Here is a 24320-nt window from a genome sequence, read left to right as displayed (position 1 = left end):
AACGTGACTAAATCTAAAAATATATACACAATCAGACCTTGTCACAGTTTGAGTTACAAATATCAAATACCTTTGGTGCTTGCTTCTTGGCCTTCTGAGTTGACTGTAGTTGCTGAAAAATACATAGCATTGCAAACAGTACTTGAAGAGATGCAACGAGAGCAAGGACACACAAGAAATAATTTACAGATAGGGAAAATATAACAAACATTAGTGTTGTTCAGTTCAAAACCAAAGAGCACATTACATGTATTTGTTTTAATACTTGCATTGTTTTCCAGTTTGTGATGATGATCTAACAATTGTACTAGGCTGACCAAAAATATGTACTGATGACACATAACACTCTACAAAAAAAAGTTAAGGATCGGTTGAAAAAACGGATCTAATTATAAAAAATTGCCAACAAATTAAACATCGACATAACAATTAAAAGATTAATGTGTTTGAATTAACAAATGAACAATGAGTCTTGACCTAGAATTTTGTTTGGCAGGCAGAGTTATTTCCCTTTGTGGGACTTCACAAAAGCTTCTGCATTTTGAAAGAAAAAGGGTGTTTTTTTATAGCCCCATGAAATTTGCGAAACGCATGCCAGGGCAAAAGGTTGTGATGCACGTGCTACAACAGGGTCCTGGCTATGAACATCGCTCACCAGCTTGTGTTTAGAAGTTGACACGCTGACACAATTATGCACAGTAGCAACATGCCCCCACGAAGAAAACTGAGCGATTTGGATAGAGGAAGGGCAATAGGATGGCTACAAGACGGTGTTGCTGCCAGGCAAGTGGCCCAGAGGCTTGCAGTGGCTCCCTCTGTCATCATCAGACTAAAACAGAGATTCCACGCAACGGGAAGAGTGCAGGAGCGACAACGTTCTGGTCGGCCCAGAGTCACCACACAAAGAGAGGATCGCTTCAATCAGAGGCAGACCATGCAACAAAGACTGGTCTAGCAAACAACATTAGGCAACGCCTACAAGCTACCACCAACACTGTTGTTAGTGGTCAGTCGATCCAAAACCGCTTACACAACTTTGGCTTGCGTGCAAGGCGTCCAGTCCGAGGAACAACCCTGACTGCTTATCACCGAGCAGCTCGCCGAGCCTGGTGCACTCAACATGTGAGGTGGCAACGTCAGCAGTGGGCTCAGGTGTTGTTTTGCTTGGAACCTGCTGATGGTCGCATCCGAGTGTGGAGGAGTCGCAGAGAGCGCTTCGCAGAAGGCGCTGTTCTGGAACGACAGCGTTTTGGCGGAGGCTCTGTGGTGGTCTGGGGAGGGATCAGCACACGTCTAAGGGCACCTCTGTACCATGTAGTGGGCAACTTGACCGGTGTCCACTACCAGAATGAGATCCACTTCATGCACCAACGATGTGTTCAATGGCTGGCACACAACGGAGGGCACACGCGTTATTGACACTGATTCACATTGTTGTGAATTCCATTTTCGAAGGTTGTCACGTTTGACACACTCTAGCTAAATTGTCGCTGCCGCGTTCGATCTTTGCTTTGGTTGTCATTACTCCTTGGTTGTTCAATTATATGATTTTTAAAAAAATGAAAGAATTCGGTCTTGTCTGTTTTGTGTGGCGTGCTTGTAAAAAAGTGATTCTTAACTTGTTTGAAGAGTGTATATGATTTGTAAATCTGATCGTGGTAATTCAAGAAAGTTGTACAGAATGTAAAGTAAATTATGATGTTTTATACATATATAAAACCGTGTCTGGTCACGGTAGTAAAACAACGGTCCTCCTCTGGACTAGATTTCTCTGTTAATACTCTCTCCCCTCGGGGTAGCAGATTCTCTTTGAAATCTTGGTCCCGTCCGAGGAGGGTCTGATTTTCCAAATAGGGCTGTCTGTGAAGGGACACATATTTTTGTCTCTCTCTCTTTTGCTCTGCTAAGAGATTTTAACAAATCTCAGTAGAAAGGCTCTGCTTACGTTCAATTGTTTCTTTCACAACTTCTGATGTATATATAACGTGTGTGTGTGTGTGTGTGTGTGTGTGTGCGTGTGTGTGTGTGTGTGTGTGTGTGTGTGTGTGTGTGTGTGTGTGTGTGTGTGTGTGTGCTTTCCAGGTTTCTACTGTTCGGAGCTGAATAGCGCTGCGGCAACCCACAGCAAGCGCTTAGAAAGTTCTGTGAAGGTCAGCCAGTCAAAGTCGTTTTCTGTAGTGTCTTGAGTTCATGAGATTGTAGAACGTCCCGCTCATAAGATAATTGCCAATGGCATTTTGTAGAGTTTTGAAAAAAACGCAAACAACTATTTTGGTTTCTGAACAATCTGCCTATCTCAAATTAGTTATAAGTTGCAAACTGCCTATCACGAGCGGTTGACAGCGGTATACGCTTGAGATAAAACAAGCTGACAGCAACATATTCAATCAGCACAACTACATAACAAACCCTGACAAACGTGTGCATCCTTCACGTTCTCCAAGCAAGACTTCATGTATCCTAACTCAGAAACGAGAACGGCAGTTTTGTTTACGTAACCCGCGTGGCAATGGTTTCCGATGGTCTGAGAGTTTGTTCTCTCTAACACATGATAGATACCCTTCCAGTAGCTTCCCCTGTAGTCTCACTGCAGAAATGCCTAACACTGAGTTTGGTAATTTTTCTTACGAGCGTGACAAGAAAATGTGTCCTAGTATTAAAGGTACCGGTAGGTGCATTTGTCAAAGTCCTGAAGTGCCTTGCTAGCGCACACAACAATGCTAGTATTAAAGGTACCAGTAGGTGCATTTGTCACAGTCCTGAAGTGCCTTGCTAGCGCACACAACAATGCTAGTATTAACGGTACCAGTAGGTGCATTTGTCACAGTCCTGAAGTGCCTTGCTAGCGCACACAACAATGCTAGTATTAAAGGTACCAGTATGTGCATTTGTCACAGTCCTGAAGTGCCTTGCTAGCGCACACAACAATGCTAGTATTAAAGGTACCGGTAGGTGCATTTGTCACAGTCCTGAAGTGCCTTGCTAGCGCACACAACAATGCTAGTATTAACGGGACCAGTAGGTGCATTTGTCACAGTCCTGAAGTGCCTTGCTAGCGCACACAACAATGCTAGTATTAACGGTACCAGTAGGTGCATTTGTCACAGTCCTGAAGTGCCTTGCTAGCGCACACAACAATGCTAGTATTAACGGTACCAGTAGGTGCATTTGTCACAGTCCTGAAGTGCCTTGCTAGCGCACACAACAATGCTAGTCCCGACTTGGTACACGCCCGTGGGACAGGAAACATCAAGTTGACCTGTGGGAAAGCACGTGCACACGTCCGGGGTCAATCAGTGTGCATGTAGAACGCAACACAGAGGTCAACACACTCCGGGGCTTTGTCAACACGCTAACGATCGGTCGGGTTTCACTCGTTTATTTTTGTTGTTGTATGACTACGGTTGTTTGGTAATACTTGTGTTTTTTGTTTCCTTGTAGTTGTTGTTCTGGCTGTTTTGGTGTGTTAGTCTTTGAACTCCACTGGGTCTTTGCAGAGAGTGTGTCCATTGTTGACTAGCTAGGGGCAGTCCATTCCTACTGATGTAGGTGTCGATCGCAACGAGCAGTCGAAAATGGAAGTGTGTGCTTTAAGTTTGAGGTGTACAATGGTGTACAGACAGCGATGAATTACAGCAAGTGTACCAGTAGGTTGCTTAGACAGTTGTAGGATGTGATGTTTACCTACAAGATGCATTTTAATCATACCTGTAACGTCTGACTTACCTTGCGGACTGCTTGAAGTCAGGCCTTTCCCTGCGCCCCCTGAAGGAGAGGAAAATCAAGCTTTACATATCGTTGACAATATGATCGGTCGAAAACAGATGGTTGTGCTTTAAGTTGGAGGTGTACTTGCCAGCAATAAACCGGTAGATTGTTTTGACACTTTTAGGATGTGATGGCTGTCACGGACAACACACGAGGATATGCGTCTCCACTGTCTTTCTGCACTTTCAAGACGCTAGTGTATTACCGCGCGCTAATAAGACGCTAAGGGGAGACAACTAGAGGGAACGGAAGTAAAACGACACACGTGAGGCAGACGTTCTTTTCACACTTGACTCGGTGGCGAGAGGGGCTGAAGTTTTGTATGGGAGGGTCGGCGAGCATTCGTTTGTCGCCTGGAAGACCTTATTCATCCTACTCGTAGGGCGGAGGGCTACCCTAGTAGCTTTGCTATCCCAAGGATTAGTTGTATCCTGTCTTCAGTTATCACCGGTTTTGTGTTGTTCATGAGCTGATGAGGTGAGACCACGTGTTCCATGTTAGTCATTGATAATTATGCTTGTACCAAGGGAAAGTGTTCCCTGTCCCCTTTCTTTGTTACCCATTCTGTAGTGTGTGTAGTATGTAATATTTTCTTTAAAATGCTGCTTTCGTTGATGCAATTTATGCAATTTTGCCGTTCATTGTTCTAAACATTTTCTCTGGTGCCCTTCGTTTTTCTGGAAGCTAAATGAAAGTGAAACATGCTGTTATAATTAGGACAGGGGTTTAATCTTTTATTTTGGGGCTGGCTGGCACAGAGAGAGAATGTTTAGAATAGGCATTTGTGACAAAACACTGAGAGTGAATTAGTATTGTTCCAGCTCTCATTTCCTTGCTTCGCTTCGCTTGGTTCTTCTTCTTTTCATCTCATCGTCGTCATCGCACTTCGTCATATTCTCGTCTTGGGACTGTGGGGGCTTCACACTAGAAGGCGTAAAGCGGTTGAGCGTGCAGAATTGGGACCCTGCGACTGACTACGTGGCATCAGGGACGCGCCTCCACGCGACTTTCCATGGGCCACGCCTGTTGTGGAACTGCAGTAACTTTGAGCGAACTCTGAAGACGGACACTGGGTCACAATCTGCAGCTGAGTACTTTTCATTCTCTGCTCTGTAATAGCCACGCCCACCAGCCCTCTGTTCTATAACCTGCAATAGACATTTTTGGTTGTTTTCTTGTGCGGCCAGTTTACAGGCATTTTGAGTGCCTTGAGGCCACAACTGGCAGTTATTTTCTTGTGTACAGAACTACAGACAATTCCTTGACGTTGTTTTGACCGCTTCGGTGAAGTGCTCCGTCCGGTCCCAGCCTGTATAGATATCATTTAGTTTAGTCGCCATAGCGGAGATCCGCTGTCGTTAGTGTGCGTGTGTGTTATTAGGGTGCGTGAGCGTTATTTGTTGCGTGAGGTTGATTTACGGAAGTCTAGGTCGTATAACTGTTGCATGTTTTTTGTTTATTTTTCTTAACCTTTGCCGGATGCCGCTTTTGACTACACACGCCCGACGATGCGGGTTTGTCTGAACCCAAACATTTGAAAGAGGGTTTTTACCGTTTATTTCTCTAACGACGATGCGGGTTTGTCTGAACCCATACATTTGAAAGAGGGTTTTTACCGTTTATTTCTCTAACGACGATGCGGGTTTGTCTGAACCCATACATTTGAAAGAGGGTTTTTACCGTTTATTTCTCTAACGACGGGGTGGGTTCAGGGAAACCCACAGCGCTACTTCAGTGGGTGCATCGAGTTTCTCCCTTCACCGACTTCTTGCAGGGGAGGGAGAGGGGGAGGGAGAGGGGGAGGGAGAGACTGAGAGAGACTGAGAGACTAAGAAAGAGAGAGAGAGAGAGAGAGACTAAGAAAGAGAGAGAGACTAAGAAAGAGAGAGAGAGACTAAGAAAGAGAGAGAGAAAGAGAGAGAGAGACTAAGAAAGAGAGCGAGAGAGAGAGACTAAGAAAGAGAGAGAGAGAGACTAAGAAAGAGAGAGAGAGAGAGACTAAGAAAGAGAGAGAGAGACTAAGAAAGAGAGAGAGAGACTAAGAAAGAGAGAGAGAGAGACTAAGAAAGAGAGAGAGAGAGACTAAGAAAGAGAGAGAGAGAGACTAAGAAAGAGAGAGGGAGACTAAGAAAGAGAGAGAGAGAGAGACTAAGAAAGAGAGAGAAAGAGAGAGACTAAGAAAGAGAGAGAGAGACTAAGAAAGAGAGAGAGAGAGACAAAGAAAGAGAGAGAGACTAAGAAAGAGAGAGAGAGAGAGACTAAGAAAGAGAGAGAGAGACTAAGAAATAGAGAGAGAGAGAGACAAAGAAAGAGAGAGAGAGAGACCAAGAAAGAGAGAGAGAGACTAAAAAAGAGAGAGAGAGAGAGACTAAGAAAGAGAGACTAAGAAAGAGAGAGAGAAAGAGACTAAGAAAGAGAGAGAGAGAGAGAGACTAAGAAAGAGAGAGAGAGAGACTAAGAAAGAGAGAGAGACTAAGAAAGAGAGAGAGAGACTAAGAAAGAGAGAGAGAGAGAGAGACAAAGAAAGAGAGAGAGAGACTAAGAAAGAGAGAGAGAGAGAGAGACTAAGAAAGAGAGAGAGAGAGACTAAGAAAGAGAGAGAGAGAGACTAAGAAAGAGAGAGAGACTAAGAAAGAGAGAGAGAGAGAGAGACTAAGAAAGAGAGAGAGAGAGAGACTAAGAAAGAGAGAGAGAGACTAAGAAAGAGAGAGAGAGAGACTAAGAAAGAGAGAGAGACTAAGAAAGAGAGAGAGAGACTAAGAAAGAGAGAGAGAGACTAAGAAAGAGAGAGAAAGACTAAGAAAGAGAGAGAGAGACTAAGAAAGAGAGAGAAACTAAGAAAGAGAGAGAGAGAGACTAAGAAAGAGAGAGAGAGACTAAGAAAGAGAGAGACTAAGAAAGAGAGAGAGAGACTAAGAAAGAGAGAGAGAGAGACTAAGAAAGAGAGAGAGAGAGAGATTAAGAAAGAGAGAGAGAGACTAAGAAAGAGAGAGAGAGAGAGAGACTAAGAAAGAGAGAGAGAAAGAGACTAAGAAAGAGAGAGAGAGAGACTAAGAAAAAGAGAGAGAGACTAAGAAAGAGAGAGAGAGACTAAGAAAGAGAGAGAGAGAGAGAGACTAAGAAAGAGAGAGAGAGAGACTAAGAAAGAGAGAGAGAGAGAGACTGAGAAAGAGAGACAGAGAGAGAGAGACTAAGAGACAGAGAGAGAGACTAAGAGAGAGAGACAGAGAGAGAGACAGAGAGAGAGAGAGAGAGACAGAGAGAGAGAAACAGAGAGAGAGACAGAGACAGACAGTCAGATAGACAGACAGTCAGATAGACGGATAGACAGATAGACGGATAGACAGACAGACAGACAGACAGAGCAACTGACAACAGACATACAGACAGAGAGATACGGACAGACAGACAGAGAGACAGACAGTCTCTTGGAGACAAACAGGCAGACAGACACTGTTCCGCCGCTTTGGTAAGTATGGGTGTAGCAGAACCCGCGCCGTCGGCAGAGGGATAGTTACAATCACTACTACTCTTTAAAAGTATGGGTGTGTGTGAACCCGCGCCATCGGTAGTGTTTATGTAAATTATCATAATCAATTAATCTTAATGTTTTGTCATGTACACACTAAAAATTTGCAGACAGAGAGCAAATTAGGTGTGTGAGAGATACTTAAAATTTCAAAACGATACCTTTAATGGTTTCAGAGTTACAGTGATTTTAGTGTGTCTCTGGGTACAGGTGAACCCAGTAAGCACGGCAAAGGGTGGGGGGGGGGGGGGGGGGGGGGGGGTTACGTAACCCGTGTACTCTGGCGATGGATACGTGACAATTTTGGGGGCTCGTCCGGGATATCGCCATTTGTATGAGGCTCATGTTTGTGTATGGGTTAGTCGTTTGTTTGACCATCGTTAGTTTTCCCTTCGTTTTCTTGGATACGGATATCTCTTGGAGCTCTTGTGAAAACATGGCTACCGCCGCCACTACCGCTAATGATACTCATACTACCACAACCTCTTCCAATGCCCCTGCTATGAATACACGTAGTCGTGGTGCGAACACATTGTTAGCATCAGCATCCGGTGTGCAGCAAATGTGGGGTGCGTCTCCTGTACCTCCAACTGGGAAGACCCAAATGACTCCTCGGAGCGCTCGTTCGCCTTCCTTAGCCATAAAGTTTCCCTCGCCGGGGAATGTTTCCGCGACCGCCACAGGACTAGGCGCTGGTCTTAGTCTGCCCGCCACACAGAATCCTGATCCCATGGCGTTGTTCATAACGTACTTACAAGATAAGGATAGGAGAGAGAAGATAGAGCGGGATGAGCGAGAGAAAAGAGAAAAGGTAGAGCGCGACGAGAGAGAGACGAGAGAGAGGAAAGAAAAGAAAGACAGGGAAAAGAAGGAAAAGGAAGAAAGGCTTGATAGAGAAGCTAGGGAAAGTGAGTGGCGCGAGAAGGACGCTACAGAGCGTGTAGCCATGATACAGACTATTGAGACTCTATCAGAAAGACAGACTTCTAGGTCACAGAGTAGCATCGGTACCATACCGATTCAAGTAAAGCCACTCAAAATGCCAGCCTTTGATGAAAAAGAAGATATCGACGTATATCTTCAGCAGTTTGAGCGCCTCGCTGCATTCCAGGGTTGGTCAGTTGAATCTAGAGCAACACGCTTAGCCACATTGCTAACTGGGAAAGCCCGTGAGGTGTATGTGAACCTTTCAGATGAAAAAGCGACAGACTATGAGAGTCTTAAGACGGCTCTTTTGGTGAGATACAAACTGACGGGTGAAACCTACCGCAGGCAGTTTAGAAATGCACAAAAGGTAAGCACAGAGACATTTGATCAGTTCGTCACTCGCACGCGTTTGCTTTTCCGTCGCTGGATCAAACTAGAGGGCAAAGAACAAACTTTTGAAGACATTGAAGACTTGATGCTTTACGAGCAGCTTCTCGCAACCGTGACGCCAGAACTAGGCTTGTTTCTGCGTGAACGTAAGCCTGAGTGTGTAGGGGCAGCAGCTATGCTGGCCGATCAGTTCGCTGATGCGCGACGTGCATGCAAGGGTGACAAGTTCAAAAACACGGACAAAAAGAAAGATGACTCGGGCTCGGTCAAAGACGAGGACAAATTCAAAAAAGAAAATCAGGGTGGTTCGTCGTTGAAATGTTACCACTGTCGTGGTCCCCACCCCATCAGAAAATGTCCTCGCCTTCGTGGTGCTTTGGGTAAATCAGAAACCGCCGGAGTGACCTTGACCGCAGATGACTCTGGTAGTACCGTCAAGCGTGATTCAAAACCAATGTACACGGCGTGTATTGAAGACAAGCCGGTCGTAGCTCTGCGTGACACTGGATGTAGCACAATTGTGGTGAGCGCAGAGTGGTTACCCTCGGATGTTCAAAAAGTAGATGAGACTGAAGTCGTAGGGTATGACTCGTCTGTGCGTGTCCACCCTATTGTTCTGGTGAACCTTGACACACCGTTCTTCGTAGGTCAGGTCAGGGCAGTGTCGGTGGAAAATGCCATTTACCCCGTGATAATTGGAAACACTGTGGTTTTCGCCAATCACTCTGAGCGAACTGTACCGGTACTTCCTTCGCGTACTGTTGTCGCGCCGGTGCAGACGAGAGCCCAAGCTCAGCGTGAAGCTAAAGAGAAAACCCTGCTGGTTTCTGAACCGGCAGGGCCGAAATTGCGTTCCACTGATGTTGAGCGTTTGCAGCGTGAAGACGCCTCTTTGAACAAGTACTTTCAGCTCGCCGCGGGAAAGAAAGATGAAAACTCAAAGGTATCTTTCGAGGTCAGCAAAGGCCTGTTGTTTAGGAGATACGTAGACCCCGCCAGACGCGTATACAAACAACTCGTGGTTCCTACCCCACTTCGCGACAAAGTGATGACCGTAGCACATGATTCGCCCATGGCTGGGCACATGGGTATCAGACGTACCATTAACAGGGTTTGGCAGGTTTTCTATTGGCCAGGTATTTGCTCTCACATCCGCCGTTTTTGTCGCTCTTGTGACAAGTGCCAACGCACAACACCAAAAGGAAACTTGCGGAAAGTTCCCCTGGGTCACATGCCCATCATTGACGAAGCGTTTCGCCGCGTGGCCGTGGACATCGTCAGACCAATCATACCCATGTCAGGTCAGGGAAATCGGTTTATTTTGGTCATGGTAGACTTTGCCACCCGGTATCCGGAAGCCGTCCCGCTCCGGAACATTGACACGGTTTCAGTGGCCGAAGCACTCTGGCAGATGTGGACCAGAGTAGGAGTGCCTGAGGAAGTCCTCATCGACAGGGGCACGCAGTTCACCAGCGAGGTCATGGCGGAAGTGTACCGATTGCTTGGTATTCGGGGTTTAACTACTTCGCCGTATCACGCGCAAGCAAATGGACTCTGTGAGCGTTTCAACGCGACCCTGAAATCGATGCTCAAAAAGCTCTGCCGCGAGCGAACCACTGACTGGGATCGTTACATTCCCTCCGCACTGTTTGCTTACCGTGAAGTACCCCAGGAATCACTCAAATTCTCCCCATTTCAACTGCTTTATGGTCGTACCGTCCGCGGACCGATGAACTTGCTGCGTGAGCTGTGGACTCACAATGAACAGGACGAAGTCCGCCTCACATCTGAGTACGTGTTCGAACTCCGCAACAGAATCGCGGAAACGTGCGAGCTTGCCCACCAAAACCTAGCCAACGCGGCAGCCCGCCAGAGGGCGGTGTTCAATCGCAAAACTGTCGACCGCACGTTCGAGCCAGGTGATGAAGTATTGCTGTTGTTACCTGAAAAACGGAACAAGCTCCAGGTGGCTTGGCAAGGTCCATACCCCGTGTTGGAACTCGTAGGACAATGTGACTACCGCATCAGAGTAGGGGTAAAGCCCAAACTGTATCACGCAAATCTGCTGAAGGCCTACATGCATAGAGAGACAGTAGGTGTGGCCGCCATTGTCATGGAGGAAGATAGTGAGTCTGAGGACGATACACATGTTGTTGAGTGCAAACCGGAGGTAGGCATCGCACTTCCCTCATTGCAAGCTACTGAGTTCGCTAAGGATGTTCACGTTGCAGACACTTTGACAGATTCCCAGCGGGCTGACTTGAGAAAGATGGTGCAGGAGCATTCTGGCATTTTCACAGACATCCCCTTGAGCTGCAAAGCGGGTGAGTGCGAAATCGTGCTCGAGTCTGAAAAACCCGTCCGTGTGAAACAGTACCCGCTGCCTCATTCTCAGTCAGACTCGGTCCAAAGTGAAATCGACAGCATGCTAAAGCTAGGGGTGATAGAAAAAACATCATCCCCATACTCTAGCCCCATCCTCTTGGTGAAGAAAAAAGATGGCACCATGCGGTTCTGTGTCGACTTTAGGCAACTGAACAGACAAGTCCGCTTTGATGCAGAACCACTTCCTGACATAGACAGTCTATTCGCAAGCCTCACTCATGCCCAATACTTTACCAAGCTAGACCTTACAAAAGGCTACAGGCAGATTCCACTGAAGGAGTCTGACAAGTGCAAGACAAGCTTCTCAGCACCGTCCGGTCAGTACCAATTTCGGACCATGCCATTTGGGTTAAAAACGGCCGGAGCGGTGTTCAGCCGAAGCATGAGGCAGATTCTCTCCCCTCTCGGCCTCCGCTGTGTCCACAATTTCATGGATGACATACTGATTGCCACTCGTTCCTGGAGCGAGCACTTGGCTGCTTTGAGAGCCGTCCTGGAACGGCTGGTTGAAGTGAACATGGCCGCCAGGCCAAAGAAATGTTTTCTGGGTTTCAAGCAGATCAGTTTTCTGGGACACCAGGTGGGGAGTGGAAAAGTGTGGCCTTAAGAAGACAAAGTAGAACGGGTGAAGAACGCAACCCGTCCAGAAAACAAACGTCAGTTAAGGGCATTTCTGGGTCTAGCTGGGTATTACCGCAGGTTTATCCCCAACTACGCCGCCGTGGCCTTGCCCTTGACCGACCTGACAAAGAAGAAAAGCCCTGAAAAGATCCCTTGGGATGATTCCTGTGAACGTGCATTCACCACTCTGAAGAACAGGTTGTCATCCTTCCCTGTAGTCCTCCTCCCAGATGACAAGCTTCCGTTCGTGCTTCGCACATACGCATCCGGTACCGCTCTCGGCGCCGCCCTGTTGCAAGACCAGGGAAACGGGCTCCAACCCGTCGCGTATGCAAGCAAGAAGTTGAGTCCCGCGGAACGGAACTACTCAACGATTGAGCAAGAGTGCTTCGCTGTGGTGTACAGCATTCGCAAGTTCTACCCTTACGTGTACGGCCGTCACTTTGTGGTAGAGACCGATCACCACCCGTTGCAGTTCCTCAATCGGATTCGACCAACCAGTCGACGCTTGACTCATTGGGCGATGGAACTGCAGTCTCATTGTCTCATTGTCTCATTGTCTCACTGTCTCATTGTCTCACTGTCTCATTGTCTCATTGTCTCACTGTCTCATTGTCTCACTGTCTCACTGTCTCATTGTCTCACTGTCTCATTGTCTCACTGTCTCACTGTCTCACTGTCTCACTGTCTCATTGTCTCATTGTCTCATTGCTTTGACGTGCGAAGCATCCCCGAGTTTTGAAAAAAACGCAAACAACTATTTTGGTTTCTCAACAATCTGCCTATCTCAAATTAGTTATAAGTTGCAAACTGCCTATCACGAGCGGTTGACAGCGGTATACGCTTGAGATAAAACAAGCTGACAGCAACATATTCAATCAGCACAACTACATAACAAACCCTGACAAATGTGTGCATCCTTCACGTTCTCCAAGCAAGACTTCATGTATCAAAACGGAAAAGTGCCTAACTCAGAAACGAGAACGGCAGTTTTGTTTACGTAACCCGCGTGGCAATGGTTTCCGATGGTCTGAGAGTTTTTACTCTCTAACACATGACAGGTACCCTTCCAGTAGCTTCCCCTGAAGTCTCACTGCAGAAATGCCTAACACTGAGTTTGGTAATTTTTCTTACGAGCGTGACAAGAAAATGTGTCCTAGTATTGAAGGTACCGGTAGGTGCATTTGTCACAGTCCTCAGGTGCCTTGCTAGCGCACACAACAATGCTAGTATTGAAGGTACCGGTAGGTGCATTTGTCACAGTCCTGAAGTGCCTTGCTAGCGCACACAACAATGCTAGTATTAAAGGTACCGGTAGGTGCATTTGTCACAGTCCTGAAGTGCCTTGCTAGCGCACACAACAATGCTAGTCCCGACTTGGTACACGCCCGTGGGACAGGAAACATCAAGTTGGCCTGTGGGGTCAGGGAAAGCACGTGCACACGTCCGGGGTCAATCAGTGTGCCTTCTTCCTGCATGTAGAACGCGACACAGAGGTCAACACACTCCGGGGCTTTGTCAACACGCTAACCATCGGTCGGGTTTCACTCGTTTATTTTTGTTGTTGTATGACTACGGTTGTTTGGTAATACTTGTGTTTTTTGTTTCCTTGTAGTTGTTGTTCTGGCTGTTTTGGTGTGTTAGTCTTTGAACGCCACTGGGTCTTTGCAGAGAGTGTGTCCATTGTTGACTAGCTAGGGACAGTCCATTCCTACTGATGTAGGTGTCGATCGCAACGGGCAGTCGAAAATGGAAGTGTGTGCTTTAAGTTTGAGGTGTACGATGGTGTACAGACAGCGATGAATTACAGCAAGTGTACCAGTAGGTTGCTTAGACAGTTGTAGGATGTGATGTTTACCTACAAGATGCATTTTAATCATACCTGTAACGTCTGACTTACCTTGCGGACTGCTTGAAGTCAGGCCTTTCCCTGAGCCCCCTGAAAGGAGGAAAATCAAGCTTTACATATCGTTGACAATATGATCGGTCCAAAACAGATTAGATGGTTGTGCTTTAAGTTGGAGGTGTACTTGCCAGCAATAAACCAGTAGATTGTTTTGACACTTTTAGGATGTGATGGCTATACCTACAGAATGTACTTTAGCATACCTCCAACGCCTGGCTGTTGACCTTGGGGACTGCTGGAAGTCAATACTGAAAGGAGAGGAAAACCCAGCATTATCGTTGAAAATATGTGACCCTCCACCACGGAATGATTCGCATGTCACCTTTGCATGCTTTTCATATTTTTACATGTTCCTAAAGAGTGATTTATGCTCTATCCAGTGGTGAAAACCGTTTTAGAAAAGAGCGACAACCTTTTAAGTTATAAGCCTGTGACTAAGGTGACCCTCACACTGTTGCCACAGTCCCCCTGGACTTATATTAAGCGCGAGAGGTGACATGCGACTCACTCCGTGGTGGAGGGTCACATATGATCTATGTGATTGGAAACACGCTGAAAGAACGTAACAATGTTATACTGCTGGGCTTGAACTTGAACTATTGCGACCTGGAAATTTGACCAGGACTAATGTGACCCTAACACTGTTGGAAGCTTCAAAGACCCAAGCATCACTAATGCAATGGGTTAGTTTACACATCTTGACCCCACTATTACCTTTACACTGGAGGCAGGTCAATCAAATCAATTAATCAAATCAAATCAACTGTATTATCTCATATGGTGAAATTGCAGTGGTGGTGCATGTAACATAAAGACAAACGAAAGACAAGAAGAGCAAACGCTCGATCGAGTCACTTTCGCAGTTCTGAATATTATATGAGGCATCAGATGGACAGGAAGAAATTGCTATTCACAACACAATGAGTCACGTTCACATAAAATTTGAGCCCGGTCACTTTTATAGTTTCCGAGAAAAGCCCAACGTTAAGTTGTGTGTTGCCGAACAGAAAAGGCTAGTTATCTCCCTTGTTTTTCTGATAACGTTCGTAAAAGGCTACAGATGTAAATACTTTGATGTAAAGAATAATCCTACAAAGTTTCAATCACATCCGATGAACTTTGTCAAAGATATAAAATGTCTAATTTTTCCTTTGACGCTGACCTGTGACCTTGAAAAAGGTCAAAGGTCAACGAAACCATCGTTAAAGTGTAGAGGTCATTGGAGGTCACGACTAAACAAAATATGAGCCCGATCGCTTTGATAGTTTCCGAGAAAAGTCCAACGTTAAGGTGGTGTCTACGGACGGCCGGCCGGACGGCCGGCCGGACAGACTAACACTGACCGATTACATAGAGTCACTTTTTCTCAAGTGACTCAAAAAAGCACAACTAAACAAGAGGCGAAGCCTCCAAGCCTCACGTAAGAAATCGACAAACAGTAACAGAAACTCAATCACTCCGTCACACACGCACACACACAGACACACACACACACACACACACACACACACACACACACACACACACACACACACACACACACACACACACACACAGTAAGCATAGGTGACACTGTGCAAGAAAGCGAGACACTAGATATATATCTGTCTGTCTGCATGTAGCCTGTAACTTACAGGGACACGACTGCCAACTTGTCTCGGCCCGCTCAAAATAACAATGACCGAGACTTTCAGTAATTCCTTCGCGTGACGTCTAACCCTCTTACGCCATAATGTGACGTCTTCAAATGTTAAAGTTTCTACCACAGACATACACACGCACACACGCACAGACAGACAAAGTTACGATCGCATAGGCTACACTTACGTGAGCCAAACAGAAACAGCACAGCACATAACAGCAACACCTGAGTCGCCCCGTGTGAAGCGTCCCATGGAAGACAGTAGTTTCATTTCGGAGAACAAGTTTAATTAAATGACAAATACCTCCCCCCTACCCGTTTTTGTTTACCCAAACTTGACCCTACGGTGACTTTGAAATGTAACGAGGGTCAACCAGACTTGGTTCTTGCAAGAAATTGATAAATGTCCATATTTTGAGCCGAACATAACTCCGCTGAGATCGTAAAACATTGCGTGGGTCAATAAGACTTTGGTAAAGTCAGTAAGTCGCCAAACCCTAGAACCTTAAACTTCAAAAACGTTTACAGAACAGGATCCATGACACTTGACGTGGGTCAACCATACTGGTGTTATCTTGGGAGTTCATTAAACTTGACGTGGGTCAACCATACTTGTGTTATCTTGGGAGTTCATTACACTTTACGTGGGTCAACCGTACTGGTGTTATCTTGGGAGTTCATTAAACTTGACGTGGGTCAATCATACTGGTGTTATCTTGGGAGTTCATTAAACTTGACGTGGGTCAACCATACTGGTGTTATCTTGGGAGTTCATTAAACTTGACGTGGGTCAACCATACTGGTGTTATCTTGGGAGTTCATTAAACTTGACGTGGGTCAACCATACTTGTGTTATCTTGGGAGTTCATTAAACTTGAAGTGGGTCAACCATACTGGTGTTATCTTGGGAGTTCATTAAACTTGACGTGGGTCAACCATACTGGTGTTATCTTGGGAGTTCATTAAACTTGACGTGGGTCAACCATACTTGTGTTATCTTGGGAGTTCATTAAACTTGACGTGGGTCAACCATACTTGTGTTATCTTGGGAGTTCATTAAACCCCACAAAGGTGGCCCTACTGTCATCTGGAAAGGGCCCATGACCAGCCAAACTAGGGTCATCAACAAGTCCAAAAATCCAAAACCAAGTTTCAAAGATCAAGACATAACAAACCGTTAAGTTGTCAGACACGACATTTGTGAGGTTTATGTTTATAAAACATGCATGTATTATGAGTAGTTAATTAATTATGAAATCATACTGTTAGTTTGAGTTGTAATAAGTATACATTAAATGGAGCAATATGGATTTACAGTCTTGTGGGACCATAATTTTGAGGCCTGTACTTTTACCTGTATAGAGTCAGAGCCATGTCGCCACGCATTCACGTGCAACATGTGAAAAACATGAATGTTCAATTTTTAGGGTGAGCTGCGACTCTGTCGCTTGTTCAACAAGTTGTTACAGCACTTGCCAGACTAAAAACGTAGAGGCAAGACGGAAGGCTCTGTCGCTCCAATGCGCAAGTAAACCAACTTTCAAGAATGGTTTAGCATGGCAGTTTTTTTTAATTATGTTGATAAATAAGCATTGTAATAGTATTCGTTGTTTTATTATGTATTCATTGTACTGGTTGTTAATGTGGATACTTTAAAGGCTTTTATAACTTGTAGATAATTATTTTAGACAAGCGTGTGATGTTGACATCATTGTTAACAGAAGTTAATTTTAAAGGAAGTCGAGTGTGTGTGGTTGAATGTGAAGTATAAATACGACCCAGGGTGAATGATGAGTGAATTGCTGCGCGTACCACATAAATATTACGAATATTGATTGACTCCTTTATTCCTTAAAGGAGCCTTTCTATCCGGATACTGCCGGAAGACGAGCACTATCTTCGCGAGAGCTTCATTCAGGGAAGCAGACGCAGGACATGAAACAGAAGACGCGGAGGATCCCTGACGCTGTCTTCGATGCGACGCCATTTTCGCGAGAGCTTCAGGGGAAGCAGATGCAATGAAACGAAACAGACTATGAACGGAGAATATCTTTGATTCTACGCTTATGAGCAACTCAACTCTACGACTATGGTGGTAATTTGCTCATATAGTGCCCTGGGTCATTATGTTTAAGGATGATTGAAGAATTGCCGTGAGTGTATGTGTATTTGTATGTTACGTTCAGTGAACCATATAAACAAGCTATATTTTTGTTCTTGTATTGTTTGGAATGAAGTGTGGGAGAAAGACGAACGCGTATGAAAGAAAGAGCATTAACTTCTGACTGTCTATAACTATTTTGAGTATTTCATTCCTGACATAAGAAAAGAAAATGCTTATACGACTAACACTTCGTAATCAATTACAGTGAAACACCCCCTTTTCAACCCTTGACAACAGACATTTTTGCTCGCCCAACGCGGGAACGTCGTATACCGTTTGAACAGCTGTCGCGTGCATGCACGTTTGCATGTTTAGTTTTTCACACAAAAACTTTGGCCACACCACACAGCACTCACAGAACACCGATGTAAATAAATGAAAGTATTTAATAGTTCCCAGTTGGGTGAAATATGGGGGTGACGATGGATGGAACAATGAAAGGGTTACCACGAATGCATGAGGATGAACATAATGAACATGAGAAAGTACACAACAGTCAAAATAATGTCAACAAACGACATACGAGACAATCAGGACAGTCAAACACAAAGCACGTACGTCATAAAGGCCCTCCTCATTCCATAAATGATATCTATCGTAAGAAAGTACTTATCTACACGTTCGACGAATTCAGGGGGGGGGGGGGGGGGTGCGCCCTCGGGTCGACACCTGCGTCTCTGTCGCGGGGGTGAGAGAATCAGCCCAGTTAAGAGCTGTCACACGGCACACACTCTGCAGCGACGGCGCCGGCTCGATGTTGCTGCCCAACAGCAGCGTGGTTACGCCGCTGTGACGTTACAAGATAGCTGCTCAAAACAGCGTAATGAAGCCTCGGAGAAGATCCAGAGGGGCTGCTCACACAGCAGCGTGGGGGTGACGATGCGAGAGTCCAAACTGGCTGCTCAAGCAGCAGCGTGGTGGAGCCTCCTCCATGCTGTGAAGCTAGGGTTCGCACCTTCCCGTCCGGTCTGTCTTCGACAGTAAACACTGAAAGCCTAGAAGGCCAAAGTCAATATTCTCCCCAAAAATATAAGACACGTGACTTCCTCCTCCAATAGACATCATTATTAGGGATGAGGAGGAAGCACAATGACTCTAAACTTTGGTTTCCTTCTACGATATAATTTACCATTATAATGATTTCCTTTTAAACACTATGAGGAACACTATTTACAACAACACAAAGACGAGACAAAACAGTACAACTGGTAACTAATGTAGGTTCCCCGTTCCCTGCCACCGGCCGCTAATTCACCTTCAGCAAAAACTGACAAAAGTCTATCCAATTAGACCAAGAAATAAGACTTACCTCACACAGGCTAATGAAAAACATCGCGCACTTTACGCAACCGACTTTAACAAAGTCCACAGTAGACGTACATTACTACTGAAAATAACTTCGAACTCAAACGACAATTCACACACGAATTTCGAAGCCGTTCGAACAAACATCTGGTCTCAGCCGAGACAGAAAAAAGAATGCCTATGAATTTCTCAGTCAGCAACCAGGTAAACGGTGAACCCTACAAATAGCGCGCAGCTTACCGTGAACGTCCCGTGCAATGCGTGCAAAGCGTGCAAGGCGCGAATCACTGAGCTAAGCCCAGCTACCGGTCTTCCCACCTTGACACAGGTACCTGTCAGCAACGCCTGACCAAGGAACCTTATAACTACATACAACTGTCCGCGACAATGCCCCCCAAGTTAAGCATAGACATCTGTCTACACTGCAAAAGTTCCCTCTTCAACGCATGCCCGACTGAGGTAGTCGGCTCCCACGTTGCGACTACCGGGAATCACCCGCACATGACAAAACAAGCAAACAAAAAGATATGCATTATTCCTGTAGCATGCACGCCAAAAATGTACAAAAACTGTGTTTCTTAGCCCCCGAAGGTGTAGATCTTAACAGTTATGCCTGTGTTCTTGAAGACTTCCTTGATCATCCCAAGGACGGCGCTCCAGTTCAGCTCGTCCAGTCCACATCCGATCCGCGGCATGGCCAGGGAAGCGACATTGTTCTGCTTGCAGTGGTCCCTCATAGCTTCCATGGAGGACCGCAGCGTTTTGTAGGAGGGTTTGTGAAAGTAGCGTTTCTTGGTGATCATGTAGTAAACGTAGGAAGCACCTACCTGTAGTACAGCTACCTCTCCCACCTTCTTGTTTTGTGCTCTAAGTTGATCAACTTTTCCAAACGATTGCTTGAAGTGAACGGCAATGCCTTTTCCCATCTCAAGATCTTCACTGACGCAGTGGGCCATAGCATCATCAGGTTCACAGCTGAAAAGGTCGCCTCTGATCTCTATTAGCTCAAACCCCACAACAGGTTGACCCCGTCGTCCTTGTCTGTCTCTGTACAACTTGAGAAGATTGGCGTGGTACAGCTTCTCACGCCCGTAGATCCGAATCCTGTAGTCTGACTCGCCTTTCTTCTCCAAAACGTCGAACGGTCCCTGCCAACACAACTGCAGTTTGTTCTTCTTCTGCGGCAGCAGCAACAAAACCTTGTCTCCAGGCTGGAACTGTCTTCGCACTGTCTTCCGGTTGAACACCTTCGCGTGTTTCTGTGCAGCAGCTGACAGATTCTGACGCGCCAGTTTGCAGGTTTCCTCAATCCGGTTCCTCAAGTCAACCACATACTCAGAAGTCGTGCGAACTTGCTCATCGACTTGCTCTTCCGTCCATAGATTGCGAAGAACAGACATGGGTCCTCGCACTGTCCTGCCGTATAGAAGCTCAAAGGGAGAGAATCCCAGACTCTCCTGTGGAACTTCACGATAAGCGAAGAGGAGTGCAGGAATGTAGCGATCCCACTGCTTCGGTTTCTCTTGAGCAAGCTTGCGTAGCATGGTCTTGAGTGTTCCGTTGTATCGTTCCACCAATCCGTTTCCTTGCGCATGATACGGAGTAGTCGCTAAACCCTTGATGGCCAGCAAACGCTCCACTTCTTTCATCACCTCGGACATGAACTGGGTACCACGGTCTGTCAAAATCTCTGAGGGAATTCCTACTCGAGTCCAGACGGCCCACATCGCTTCTGCAACCTTCACAGCCTCAATCGACTTCAAGGGAATGGCTTCCGGGTACCGAGTAGCGTAGTCCACAAACACCAAAATGTACCGGTTACCAGACTCAGAAGCAGGGATGATGGGACCAACCAGATCGATCGCCACACGCTCGAACGGCGTATCGATGAGAGGCATCCTACCTAACGGTACCTTCTGTGGCTTATGAGAAACCTTCTGACACTGATCACAAGACAACACAAAGCGACGTATGTCTGCGCACATACCTGGCCAAAAGAACTGCTGCCAAACTCGATCACGTGTCCTCTGAACACCCATGTGACCTCCCATAGGCGGTTCATGAGCCAACTTGATAACACCTAACCTCAACTGCTGGGGAACAACAACCTGAGTATAGACGCTACCACCACCGCGATACTCACGGTACAGAATCCTTTTCTTCCAAACAAACCCAACTTCACCGGAGTGACCAGACGTTCTGACGTCCCGGCGATCTGCCGCCTCACGACAACTCTTCAAAGTCGAATCATTCCGCTGAAGGTCATGCAACTGCTCAGGGGTGACTGTTTCTAGCCCTGGAGCAGCAACATGTAACAAAGTCGGCTTCTTCCCTTCAGCGGCAGCCTGAGCACGAGTGACAACTGACACAACCTTGGACACAGCGTACACTGGAAGAACAATCGAGTCACCCAGCCGGGCGTGATTACCTACAATGAAATCAGCAACAGGTGTATCCATGACGATAGCCTCAACCTCACCAGTGTAGAAAGGACAATCAACCTGAACCTTAATCACTGGATAGCGCCTCTTGATGTCTTTCTCAGCCATAGAAACCTCAAGATCCTGTCCTGTGAACTGAGACCTGGAAACCAATGAACTCTTCACGACACAAACCTGAGATCCAGTATCACGCAACCCCTCCACTGCAACACCATCTACCACAACCAGGCATCTCGGGTCGTAGTCTTGCTGGCTACAGGGAGTACACAAAGTGGGTACACTGACGGGCGGTAAAGACTTCTCAGGACCACTATTCACCGCTCCCGTCGACTTGCTCTTTTTGGGGCAATCTCTAGCCAAATGTTTGGGGGACTCACAGATGAAACACTTCCTACCGGATGTACCAACTGAGTTATCTCCACTTTTCTGCTTTTCACCAACGCCAGCCTTTCCACCCTGATCACGATCATGCTGAAAAAACTTCTTACTGTCACGGTGTGCTTCAAAATGAATCTCAGCGGACTTAACTGCTTCGGCTAACGTCTGAGGTTTTTTCTCCTTAACGTACGCGGCCATGTCCGCGCTCAGGGTCTGCAAGAACTGTTCAAGCAAAACCAACTGTTTCAGTTCTGTGATCTCGGAAAGCTCATGCCACTTAGTCAAATTCTCTTCAATGCGAGCACCGAACTGTCTGAACGTTTCATGTTCTTTTCTCTTGCAGGTTCTGAGACGACGGCGGTAGGTTTCGGCTGTGAGCTGATAGCGGCCTAACAACGCGACCTTCAAACCGTCATAGTCGTCTGCGCTATCATCATCAAGAGTGTTGTACACTTCTACAGCCCTACCCGACAACCTAGTCGAGACCCTAGTTGCCCACGTATTTCTCTTCCACTTGTACAAGGTAGCGACTCTCTCAAACCTTTTCAACCAAGTAGCTATGTTTTCTTTGCTCTCATCAAACATCGGTATGGAAGGCCGAAAACCACGAAGGTCACTAGACTCTTCTTCACCTGAGGAATCTCCCTCATTATCAGCTCCATCCCTACTTCCTCTCTTCACCCTCTTACTTTCCGACTCTCTCTGCAGGAGTTGCATGCGAAGGTCATGCTCTTCTCTTTCTTGCCTTTGTTTTTCTTCAAACATCTGAGTACGTTCATATGCGGCTTTCTCATCAGTCTCTCGCTGAGCTTGAACATACTTAACTCTCTCATCAGTCTCTCGACGAGCTACTTCTAGCTTGTCCTGATAAGCTTTCCTTTCTAGCTCAAGTTTCTCCCGTTTCTCATCTTTCTCTAGCTCTAGTCTAGCCTGTTCCGCATCTTCACGGGTCATTCGCTCGGCAATAAACTCAGGAATACTGGTAGATTTAACACCTAGCTCCTCAGCAAATGAACGCCATCTAGCAATCCTATCCGAACTACTTTCCGTCCTAGACGCCATGATAGCACTATCATCAAGAACACGACCAGAACGAAGTTCCATAAACAAGAACCAACTAGCAAACGGTTAGCCAAAACATGAACAAGAAGAGCAAACGCTCGATCGAGTCACTTTCGCAGTTCTGAATATTATATGAGGCATCAGATGGACAGGAAGAAATTGCTATTCACAACACAATACAGATGTAAATAATTTGATGTAAAGAATAATCCTATAAAGTTTGAATCAAATCCGATGAATAGTTTCAGAGATATGATATTTCAATTTTTTTCCTTCAAGACATACCTGTGACCTTGAAAAAGGTCAAAGGTCACCAAAGCAGACGTCAAAGTGTAGAGGTCACTGGGAGTCACGTTCACATAAAATTTGAGCCCGGTCACTTTTATAGTTTCCGAGAAAAGCCCAACGTTAAGTTGTGTGTTGCCGAACAGAAAAGGCTAGTTATCTCCCTTGTTTTTCTGATAACGTTCGTAAAAGGCTACAGATGTAAATACTTTGATGTAAAGAATAATCCTACAAAGTTTCAATCACATCCGATGAACTTTGTCAAAGATATAAAATGTCTAATTTTTCCTTTGACGCTGACCTGTGACCTTGAAAAAGGTCAAAGGTCAACGAAACCATCGTTAAAGTGTAGAGGTCATTGGAGGTCACGACTAAACAAAATATGAGCCGGATCGCTTTGATAGTTTCCGAGAAAAGTCCAACGTTAAGGTGGTGTCTACGGACGGCCGGCCGGCCGGACGGCCGGCCGGACAGACTAACACTGACCGATTACATAGAGTCACTTTTTCTCAAGTGACTCAAAAATCCAAACAAGGCACAGCTGACTGGCAACAAGGACAGGCAACCCACAAGGCCTGATGCTAACCCTCGGCCCCCTCCAACCACCCACAGTTACCAGACAACAACAAAAGCTAATTAACTACAGTACATCAGTGTCCAATGTATGGGAAGTGTGGCCAACGACAAAAATGAAGTGAATTCCTTGAATTCAAAGAGGATTTATCCTGGCAAGCTCGCCATTGTCGCGTGCATGCACGTTTGCATGTTTAGTTTTTCACACAAAAACTTTGGCCACACCACACAGCACTCACAGAACACCGATGTAAATAAATGAAAGTATTTAATAGTTCCCAGTTGGGTGAAATATGGGGGTGACGATGGATGGAACAATGAAAGGGTTACCACGAATGCATGAGGATGAACATAATGAACATGAGAAAGTACACAACAGTCAAAATAATGTCAACAAACGACATACGAGACAATCAGGACAGTCAAACACAAAGCACGTACGTCATAAAGGCCCTCCTCATTCCATAAATGATATCTATCGTAAGAAAGTACTTATCTACACGTTCGACGAATTCAGGGGGGGGGGGGGGGGGGTGCGCCCTCGGGTCGACACCTGCGTCTCTGTCGCGGGGGTGAGAGAATCAGCCCAGTTAAGAGCTGTCACACGGCACACACTCTGCAGCGACGGCGCCGGCTCGATGTTGCTGCCCAACAGCAGCGTGGTTACGCCGCTGTGACGTTACAAGATAGCTGCTCAAAACAGCGTAATGAAGCCTCGGAGAAGATCCAGAGGGGCTGCTCACACAGCAGCGTGGGGGTGACGATGCGAGAGTCCAAACTGGCTGCTCAAGCAGCAGCGTGGTGGAGCCTCCTCCATGCTGTGAAGCTAGGGTTCGCACCTTCCCGTCCGGTCTGTCTTCGACAGTAAACACTGAAAGCCTAGAAGGCCAAAGTCAATATTCTCCCCAAAAATATAAGACACGTGACTTCCTCCTCCAATAGAC

General features: G+C 46.2%; 2 protein-coding genes across 3 annotated transcripts in view; both read right to left on the bottom strand.

The window, feature by feature from the left end:
- Positions 1 to 13988, bottom strand: part of LOC138974254 (uncharacterized) — a 31399-nt gene extending 17411 nt beyond the window's left edge. Inside the window, exons 1-3 of one of the 2 annotated variants that reach the window (XM_070346979.1) lie at positions 13730 to 13988; positions 13521 to 13559; positions 3709 to 3765 (exon numbers count right to left, since the gene is read on the bottom strand). In XM_070346979.1, coding sequence (XP_070203080.1) covers positions 3709 to 3765; positions 13521 to 13559; positions 13730 to 13799 — 166 coding nt within the window. In that variant the 5' untranslated portion in view covers positions 13800 to 13988. The remainder of the gene's footprint in view (positions 1 to 3708; positions 3766 to 13520; positions 13560 to 13729) is intronic. The other variant, XM_070346980.1, reaches the window with a different exon arrangement.
- A 5227-nt stretch (positions 13989 to 19215) lies between these two features.
- Positions 19216 to 22518, bottom strand: LOC138974827 (uncharacterized). Its single transcript, XM_070347552.1, has one exon. The coding sequence runs from the start codon at positions 22516 to 22518 to the stop codon at positions 19216 to 19218; it is 3303 nt and encodes a 1100-aa protein (XP_070203653.1).
- Between the last annotated feature and the right edge of the window lie 1802 nt (positions 22519 to 24320).

The sequence above is a fragment of the Littorina saxatilis genome, linkage group LG8 (assembly GCF_037325665.1).
Source record: "Littorina saxatilis isolate snail1 linkage group LG8, US_GU_Lsax_2.0, whole genome shotgun sequence".
NCBI lineage: Eukaryota > Metazoa > Mollusca > Gastropoda > Littorinimorpha > Littorinidae > Littorina > Littorina saxatilis.
The sequence above is the reverse complement of the archived record's forward strand: the minus strand, read 5'-3'. Positions and strand labels throughout refer to the sequence as shown.